The sequence below is a fragment of the Bidens hawaiensis genome, unplaced genomic scaffold (genome assembly GCF_021521415.1).
Source record: "Bidens hawaiensis isolate Kalapana, Puna unplaced genomic scaffold, B.hawaiensis_p1.1 tig00017942_1, whole genome shotgun sequence".
NCBI lineage: Eukaryota > Viridiplantae > Streptophyta > Magnoliopsida > Asterales > Asteraceae > Bidens > Bidens hawaiensis.
In genome coordinates this window covers 337,571-347,799 of record NW_027492707.1, presented here as the reverse complement: position 1 = coordinate 347,799, position 10,229 = coordinate 337,571, and the positions used below count along the sequence as shown (strand labels likewise).

At 38.2% G+C, this 10,229-nt stretch overlaps 1 protein-coding gene across 1 annotated transcript; it reads left to right on the top strand.

Annotated features, from left to right (window-relative positions):
• The first annotated feature begins 445 nt into the window (after window positions 1-445).
• Window positions 446-8,023, top strand: LOC143554993 (calmodulin-binding receptor-like cytoplasmic kinase 3). The gene is made up of 4 exons (XM_077044635.1): window positions 446-990; window positions 4,212-4,316; window positions 6,569-6,743; window positions 7,794-8,023. The coding sequence occupies exons 1-4, from the start codon at window positions 467-469 to the stop codon at window positions 7,989-7,991; spliced, it is 1,002 nt and encodes a 333-aa protein (XP_076900750.1). The 5' UTR covers window positions 446-466; the 3' UTR covers window positions 7,992-8,023.
• The last annotated feature ends 2,206 nt before the right edge of the window (window positions 8,024-10,229 follow it).

Here is a 10,229-nt window from a genome sequence, read left to right as displayed (position 1 = left end):
ATTGTTCCATTCAAATAATCCAGCTTTTACAATTTAAGATATTGTTTTAGAAAACCGAAAGAAAAACCCGAAACTCTGGTAGTTGTTACATAGAAACTTCAGTTAATTTGTTACAGGAATAGTTATAACCTGTTAGCTGTGTTTTCCATGTGGCCCCAAGAAGAAGAAGCACCGCTCATAGTGATATCCACTTTTAATTATCTAAGATTTAATTTGTGTCAAGTGTCAAAAGTATTACTTTATTACTTTTGGACAGCATTAATATTCACTTTGCAAATAAACTATACAATGTTATTTGTAACTTTATAAATGTGGATATTTAAATCGAAGCCGGCTTTATTGATTTGGATTATAGAACTCCTAAGACGCGTTTGTTGATTTAATTTAATTTGTAGTTTTTGCTGCTCTTTCTCAGCCTATGCTATAGTCGTTCAAGAGATCAGAAGACCCAATATCCTATCAAGAGATGCTCCCTGTAGTGGCAATTACTGATGAAGAGAAATTGCATTCATTGGCAACTGAACACGCATTTCATCGTTTTTCTATTATAGAGATGCAGTTAGCTACTCGAAACTTTGATGATGATCTGGTCATTGGAAAGGGAGGTTTCGGGAAGGTATACAAAGGTCATATGTATGGTACTAGAGATACTACTGGGCGTGTTGTCGCCATTAAACGGTTGGATTCATATTCTATGCAAGGGGCAGCTGAGTTCATGACCGAAATTGAGATGCTTACCAAGTTGCGGCACTGTAACCTGGTGTCTTTAATTGGTTACTGTTATGATAACAAGGAGATGATACTAGTATACGAGTACATGCCCAATGGGACCATTGAGCACCATTTGCACAAAGCTAAGACTCCTTTATCTTGGATGCATCGTCTCAAGATAAGCATAGGTGCTGCACGAGGATTAGACTACCTGCACAATGGTGTCGGTACCCAGCATGGAGTCATATATCGAGATGTGAAAAGCTCAAATATTCTACTTGATGAGGATTGGGCAGCAAAGATCTCAGATTTTGGGTTGTCAAAGATTATAGATCAACGGTCTTCTGGTGTGAGTACCCGCCTTAAAGGCACCTTTGGGTATCTAGATCCAGAGTACTGTAGCACCGGGATGTTGACTACGGAATCAGATGTTTTTTCCTTTGGGGTTGGTTTGTTGGAGTTGCTATCTGGGAGGTGTGCAGTCGATACAAGGTTTAAAGAGGAGGAATGGAATTTGGGAATTTGGGCTAAAAAGTGTCAAAGATCGGCGGATGGATCAGATTGTTAGTGTTCATATTATTCAACAATTTCTCCCAAATGTTTGAAGGAGTTTATCCAGATTGCAATCCGATGTTTGAAAAGCTCTAGTAAAAAATGACCGACTATGGCTGATGTTGTGGTTGCTCTTCAGCAATCAATGGCATTGCAAGAGAAATTTGACAGTTCTGCTCAGTCTGGAGGTTCAATGGGTTTCACCCATAAAATGCAGCATCTACTTTTCGGGCTTAAGCATAACTCTGGTATAGCCACATTCCTTCATAAGTGCTGTGTGATATATTTGGTTGTCTTTAATTGCACATGCTCTTTCATAATTGCATATAAGAGAATTTCCCCAATTCTTGTTCTTGAAGATCAACAAAAATGTTTAAAAGAGTTACGATCATTAAGATTGCGAAGTCCCCTACTAAATCTTGTGGTTTGCACTGCCTCTAACAATAATCAGTAAGAACAACATAAAAAATTTTGGTCAACACAAGATTTTAGAGTATTGTAGTCATGTTTCTTTTCGTTGTTTACATCTTAATTATGATTCATTTTCAAATTTATTTGTATATTACTAAGGTGACCTTCCCTACTCAAAACTTTGATAATGCTTTGGTCATTGCAAAAGCATCATCATCATCATCGTCATCGAAATGTATTTAAGAATTTGTTTGCAAGAAAAATAGAAATGTAGCATCTTTCACCGCATTTGACAGGTTCTATTTAAACCTGTTGTCATTACTTTGGTCCCAAAAGAAACCATTTTCATTGCTAATAATTTTTATAAAAAGAAATCTTATATGAAAACTTACAGTCATCAACTACATTTTTTTGGCATTGTGGTTGATTAAATTGGATTACTATATCTGTTTTGCAGTGGATTCGACATCATCTATACAAATGAACTCTGTTTCTGAAGTGGTTCCCGCTAGCCCACTACGCGTGACAAGTAGTCCTCAAAGAATTGCGATGTCTCTAAAACTTGATAAGATTGGGTCGGTTCATTTGACTATGAACGAGCTGGCAAGAGCCACCCAAAATTTTTCATCGTCGTTAAAGCTTGGTGAAGGTGGTTTTGGAATGGTGTACAAAGCTCAACTACCAAATGGTGAACTTGTTGCCATAAAACGAGCAATAAAGGTAATGCGAGTAGTTAAATAGTTAATACTTATAATGTTTAATTAATCTCTTTCTGCAACATTACTTCCTTCTTAATTCATGTCATAATTGGAACATGACATGATTTTTTGGAATTAGGACTTGTTTATACACGAAAAAAAGAGAGCACAACTTTGACTTTTTGGGTCAAACAGACTAATTGTCAATTTCAGAGCTGATACATTTGATCTTTGATTTTTCTTATTGAGGGAACTGCGGTTTTCGTCCTTGTGCTTTGTCCATATTTGCAGTTTTTGTCCAAAAGGTTCAAATTTGCAATTTTCTACAATAGTTTTGTTTTCACTTGCAATTAAACCATACGTCGTTAATTCCTTTATCTTCCACAAACCATACACGAACAAACGAGGATTACGATTCATCTCTGGTGGCTGCGATAATGACACATTTGGTAGATAAATGTGTTAAACGATTCCACAACCAACTAAGGACAAAATTGCCTCTCACGTGAGGTCATGCCGATTGGTTTAACAAACACGGTTAATGGGGTTTGTTGGGTCGGGTTTAATTGCAAGTAAAAACAAAACTATTGGACGACAACCGCAAATTTGAAACTATTGGACTAAAACCGCAAAATGTGGTCAAACCACAATTTTCTCTTGCTTATTCTAGGAAAGAATTAATAACTACATAGATGTTTGTAATAGTTGAACTGATACAAGCCACTAGGCCCTAATCGTAACTGATAGGAACTTGACCTGGTTACTGCCCAGCCGAATGAGAAGGATGAAACAATCAGCCAAGTTTAATTGTTTTTCGAGTTTGCATTTAGTTTTTTTATTCTCTTTCCCATGTTGCGTGTGTTAGCTAGCTAGGAGAGTGCGGCTAACCCATTTGCATATTTTACTTCTTGCTTAAGTTTAGCGTTTGGTCTGGAATCCAACACATAAACACGAACGAAAACAAGTAAACGAGCACGAGAGATCTAACGTGGTTCGGTCTAGACTGACCTACATCCACGGGTAGCAACTATGGCTTGTAATTTATTAGTAATTAGGATTACATGTACAATGAGATCTACATATAGGTATAACCTAATTAGGGTTAACCCTTGATAGTTCGGGTTGACCCAAAGTTGGCCGAAGCCTACATAACCCAAAATTTAGGATCCATGTTTAGCACATTTTCCCTTAAACATTGCAAGTGTTCTGCATCGGAAAAATTGGGAAGAAAATTGTTCCAAGATTTATGTTCTTTCGTTAACCTAGTTTCTTCTGAGGTTAACTCGGCCACTCTAAAGGTTGCATCACAAACCTTGCCATATGAAACGTGTCAATCTGTGTTGGATAATTCACTATATACGTGGAGTTATCCGTCGGAGATAAAGAAAAGAAGGAGATATAAATAATCCAAAGTCATTGGAGTCTATTACTGTTATAACCATTAATTTGTTTCGATAAGAAGTCGACTCTAAATAGATTACTTGTTTAGTAAGTTTTTCCAAATATATAAAGTGATAGGGTAAATTAGTTTTTCCTTGACAATGAATAAAAGAAAAGAGTCAAAATTAGTTTGTTCTCAAAATAATTGGTGTTCTGTGTTGTACAGTCCGATCAACTCCATTAGTTGATATAAGAGCTTGTGCAAGGAAGGGTTCATAGAATCATTAATCGATCCACAAGCAAAACCCGAACAAGCTCATAACCCTTATAGATCTTGATATCACCCTCGTCTAATTATTTGTTGCATCAACAATTTCCATTAGTAGTTTAACTTTTAACCGTAAAGAATTGTATAGGGACATTCTAATGCTCTAACAAGTGAATTTAGAAGTGAGGTTGAACTAAGAAATTCAGAGCAATAGTGGCCGATTTTGGATTTGCAAGACTAGGAGATCCAGAGCCTGATAAAACATATGTTTTGACCAAAGTAAAGGGCACAGTCGGGTGTTAAACTTTTAGCGGGTGAATCAAGAACACGAACATGAGACTTGATCAACACACGATCGACTCTTTTATTAAGAAAACGACTAACGAGAAAAACTTAATTAATTACTAACACATTGAACCTAGGGTATATATAAACCCACGGTTCCTAATCCTATACTAACTCAAATACAGAATTTGAATCCAAATATAGTTAGGATTAAAGATAAGACAAACTTATCTATAATAATAAACTTATTATTATTATATTAAATACTCTCCAAGATTCTTGGAGTCTTCAATCTGAGTTTGGTGTTGGACACGTTTAACACTCCCTCTCAACACCAAACTTCTTCTAATCGTGACACACATGAAACACCTTGGCTCGAAACAACCCTTGACTCAACACAACTTGTCACGTCATCCGACATCAGCACAAGGGTTCAATTCCAACACTCCCTCTAGATTCATACTTGTTCATCCAAGGTCTTTCACGACCCGCAACACCCGTATCTCTTTGAACTTGATTCTTGGACTCATCACACGCCTTCACACGAAGTTGCGTCTTGGTTCGTTACTCCTTAATCTACACAAGATCTAGGCTATCATTCAACTCACTTCCAAACGCATATGTTGCATGCCTTATCTTTGGTGGTCTCCTACGAACCCACTGTTCGTACAAACCAAACCCGAAACCATCGAGCCCGCTGTCTTCTTTTTTGACAGCCCCAAAACCATAACTATGTGACCATATTTAGCCACCAGTTCTAGCTCTGTAATCATCTCTCGTTGTTCTCAACAACCTGAATCGTTGCTGACCTGTACATTACAGTTTGGTCCTGAAACCGAACCCCGAACATCTGATGTTGTCTCGTTTAGACAGCCCGGTAACGCCACCACTCGGACTGTTGGGTCATCGATCCAACCCACTAAACTACCCCGACACACAGAGATTTAACCATCCTGACACACTGAGATTTAACCATATCGACACACGATCATGGCACAACATCATTGCTTGACACGCGGAGATTTAACCATCCCGACATACGGTGATGGCACATCATCACTGTAACCTTCAACGTGACGAACACCAAAACAAAGTTGACACACAACCTCGTTGCACTCCGTTATACTGGCGGACCTGAACCACCTTGTAACCACTATTAACACCCATAGACAACATTCATCGGTTCGCCACTGAACCGCTATGAAACAGCTAAACGTCACGCAGAAAACAACTTCAAACTGAACCAATTGCTTCTTCTATATTCGAACAAGAAGGAAACACTTTGTAATTCTGAACAATAAGAAAGATTATTTTCTTGACAAACAAGTGTTCTAATTTATTTATTACTCGTAATAAGAAACTAACAGAACCCTGCGACTTTGATTCTTGACCCACTCAATCTCACGGTTGATCACCATTCTAAACTTATGGAACCACAACTTCATGATAAGTTCTTGGCATGAGCCAACAAAGTTTGACCATCAACATATAACTTTTCAACAATTACCAACTTGCCATTGAAACAAGTTTCACCACTTTATCAATTAGCATGTGTTCACCTGAAAGGCACTCCCGCATGACAATGGTCGACCCAAAACACCTCACCGTCTCCATCCACTACTGCTGTTAGTCTTCTGGTAGCGACCAAATAAGACGCCAAACTCTAACCTGCTGTTACTTCTTTGTCGAACTAAAATAAATAGCAGACAAATACTTGGACTTGAAGGGGGGCCTTGGTTGCACGCAATTTATCTGAACACTCCAGATTACGGTCCCGTGTCATCATAAGCGGCACTCCCGCACGACAATGATTGACGCGAAACACCGTACCGGTCTCCGTTTACTACTGTAAAGTCTTCTGGTTGCGACAGAAGCCAATCTTTTACGCGTGCCCTCCACCGACGGACACACTCGCCGGTGGAGGCTGCCCCGATCTTCAAACCGCTTCCCGGTACGAGCCCAGGCTCTGATATCACTTGTTAAACTTTTAGCGGGTGAATCAAGAACACGAACACGAGATTTGATCAACACACGATCGACTCTTTTATTAAGAAAATGACTAACGAGAAAAACTTAATTAATTACTAACACATTGAACCTAGGGTATATATAAACCCACGGTTCCTAATCCTATACTAACTCAAATACAGAATTTGAATCCAAATACAGTTAGGATTAAAGATAAGACCAACTTATCTATAATAATAAACTTATTATTATTATATTAAATACTCTCCAAGATTCTTGGAGTCTTCAATCTGAGTTTGGTGTTGGACACGTTTAACATCGGGTATCTTGATCCGGAATATATGAGAACGTATCAGCTCACCCCGAAAAGTGATGTTTACTCGTTTGGGGTTCTACTTATTGAGATTCTAACAGGTCGTAGGCCTGTCGAGTGCCGGAGACCACCTGATGAGAAGGTGACAGTAAGATGGGTAAGTTTCTTGTCTATGTTGCACGGAAACTGGTACGGGAACGGGAAACGGCAAAACTCAAAAAATCAAGAAACGGGTACAACAATAAATACATATAAAAAAAAAAATATATATATATATATATATATATACATATGTAATTAATTACTAGTAACAAATAAATAAATATATAATTTTTATTTATATATAATGTCATTTACACATTTTATGTATAAATTTATAAATTGAGGACCAAATGTAAGCTAATCTAGATAGTGAGGGTTAAATGCTAAAATGCATAACCTAATTTAATACTATTTATGTAAATATTAACAAAGTTTAGGGACTAAATGCAAACAATTGAAAGATCAAAGGGGTTTATTGTTTAAACCTAAACCTAATTTAATAAGCGCCTTCTTCTTCTTCTTCCTTCATCCTCTTCATCCGTTTTCCGGCGCCGGAATACTGTATGTGGCGCCGGAATTCATCGGATACGGTCTGGAAACACCCTTTAACTTCCGGAAGCGTTTAATAATGGTCCCCGACGTTCATGAAACGTTTCGAAATAAGATTCGAATTTTGGAATCGGTCAGCGACCGCCCCCAACATCCCGAAGACAGTCAAGAAACGTTTCTAGCCGTCCCCGACCGCGTTTCCGTCCCCGGCGAGTTTCCGGGACGGGGTACGGCACCCGGGTGGCGTTTCCGTGCAACATAGTTTCTTGTTCTTTTCATCCCTTATGCACATGCATCATCAAGTTTGTACCTTGTGCATTGATGCTTTTATATAGAACTGAATAGGAAGTATAAGCTAGTATCATGCCCAAAAGCATGTTTATTAATTTGCTTGAACCAGATCATAAGACTATGCATCAGTATAGAACCAAGAATCGGGTTTCTAACTTCTAAATGTTTCATCTTTTTTGTATGCCAAGAAAATTACTAAATGTGTCAATTCTGGTAGCTTTTATTTTTTATTTTCTCTATCTCTATTGAGTCAAAGGGTTTTTGATTGAAATGAAAATGGGGTACCAATTACTCTCAACCTGACTATATTGATGATTAATTTCAGGCATATAAGAAGTACAATGAAGGTGAAATAATGGGTTTGGTTGACCCTCAGATGAAAGAAGCTGTTGACAGTGAAATCATTGGAAAACTGTTTAAGTTAGCTTTTCAATGCACGGCTGGGACACGAGCGGACCGCCCAGATATGAAAGTGGTAGGAGAGCAGTTGTGGGCCATTAGAATGGACTATATTAGAAATTGAAGAAGAGGGTGAGCTTCAGGTAACAAGAAAAAGTTTGGCGCTTTCATTTGTATCAATCAAACTTTCATGCTTTGACAACTTGTGACATGTGGCTATAAGCCTATGCGTGGTTGGTATATGATGTACACGCTTCTAATACCTGTGATATCTAGATTTTTATACTTATAATCTAAGTATTATCTAAATTGTATATAGTTAACCATAAAATAGCTGAAGAGATCGTGATTATCCACACAAAGCAAGGAAAAGGAACTATCTAGCTCAAACGATACTATGTTCCAAGTTTTAATCGAACATTTTAAGTCTCGCGCAACTAATATCAACAGGATATGATGTTTTATATGGAGTAACATGTGGAATCATGAAATTTTGTGAACATATTAAGTAAAATCTTCACACTCATGACCGATCACCTCCCTTTGAAAAAGAATCGATCGAAGAAGATGAGGAGAATCGATCAATATCAAGTTGGGAAAAAATAAATTAAACAACACAATTGATGTTGCAAAACTAGACGTACACATGCAGAAGGATATTAAAGCGTATTTCAAGAATTTAAAACAAACAGGTTAATTAGATATATCAAAATCTTCATCATGAATTGAATTATTAAACTTGCATACACCTAATACTAGGAGTCAGAGGTGAGGTGAAGGAAAGAGCGAGTGATGTGGAGGTGAGGGATGGTAGTTTTGTTCTTCCATAAAATCTCCCAACAAAAACACTGTTGTGAGAGTGACTAGGAGATATAGGATAGACACTTTTAATGTATAAGGGTATCTTCATCATCAAAAATAATTTGTTCAATTTAATAAAAGTGGGTTCAATCAATTCTTTGTTTCTACTCGATTCTATATCAAATCAATTAGAGTGATGAAGGTTACACTTGGTATATAGGAGATGAGGTCCCGCGTAGGACTTTTTGTTCGGGGCATTTTGGTGTCGGTTAGGAGGAGGTTGGTTATTGGGTTGGTTAACGGCATAGTTTTGATGGTTGGCCTTACGCTTGTTGTTGTGGTTGTTGTTGCGGTGATTGTTGTTTTTTGAAGCAGGTTTAGGTTAGGCTTTAGCATCAGAGGATGAGTCGGTCTCGGTCTTGTCGGGAGTAGGCTTGGAATCCTTTCGGGACAAGCTTCCATCCCTAACATGACTATCGGTGAGGGAAGTAGCTAGGTCCATAGCTTCACCAATGGTAATGGTTATGGGGTCACGACTCACCACAGCATTACGGAAAATGTTTGGTAAAACACGATTGTATTTCTGAATGCCACGGTTCTCGGGGGTTACAAGGTGGAGTACGCTACGGCTAAGTTCACGGAAATGGTTGGAATAGGTGGAGTTATCCCCACCGATTTTCTTGAGTTCCCAAAACTCAGCTTCAAAACTTTGCAGTTCATGTTCGGGGCAAAACTCTTTCTTCATAGCCTCTTTGAGATCCTCCCAAGGCATGCCTACAACCAAATCAGGTCCTTGGTCGGCATTCAAGGCATTCCACCATGTGACAGCTCGGTCCTTGAAAACGCTCGAAGCGAACTTAGTCCATTTTGCGTCCTGACATTCACAATGGATGAACACATTCTCCATCTTCTCGAACCATTGCAGCAGCTTGATGGCATTCTCCTCACCATGAAAGGAAGTATGTTTGGTACTCAAGAAGTTACGAAAGTCATAATTGTTCGGTGCAGTCGAAGTAGCAGATCCATTGGAGTTGAGGCTTTGGATTTGGGTTATGATTGTGGGCATAGCAGCAGCAAACGCTTTGTTGATTCTAGCAAACAGACGGTGATCGTGAGAACCAGAGGAACGTTGATGACGGCGGTGGTTTCTTAGTGAAGACATTCTATGAAGAACAAAGGTAAAAGACTGTAAGATAAGAGGTATATTGCGTAAATACTTATGAGGTAATGTAGTCAATATGATTAATGCGTGATAACTAGATGAGGTCAATTTAAAAGTTAAAATTTATTTGATTAAATTAACTTAACAAACAATTAACAAAAACAAAGTTTGCGTGTTGGCCTCTCATGAGCATTCCATGGCAGTTTAAATGGCCCAACGAACTAACAATAAAAACAACTGAGTTGGACGGCCCATGAGCGTTACGTGTCATTTTTACTGTACCAACTAATTAACGAATTATCAATGCAAAAAAGTTGGACGGCCCATGAGCGTTACATGACACTTTAACTGTACCAACTAAATAACGAACTAACGAGATAAAAATGAGTAGTTTGAGTA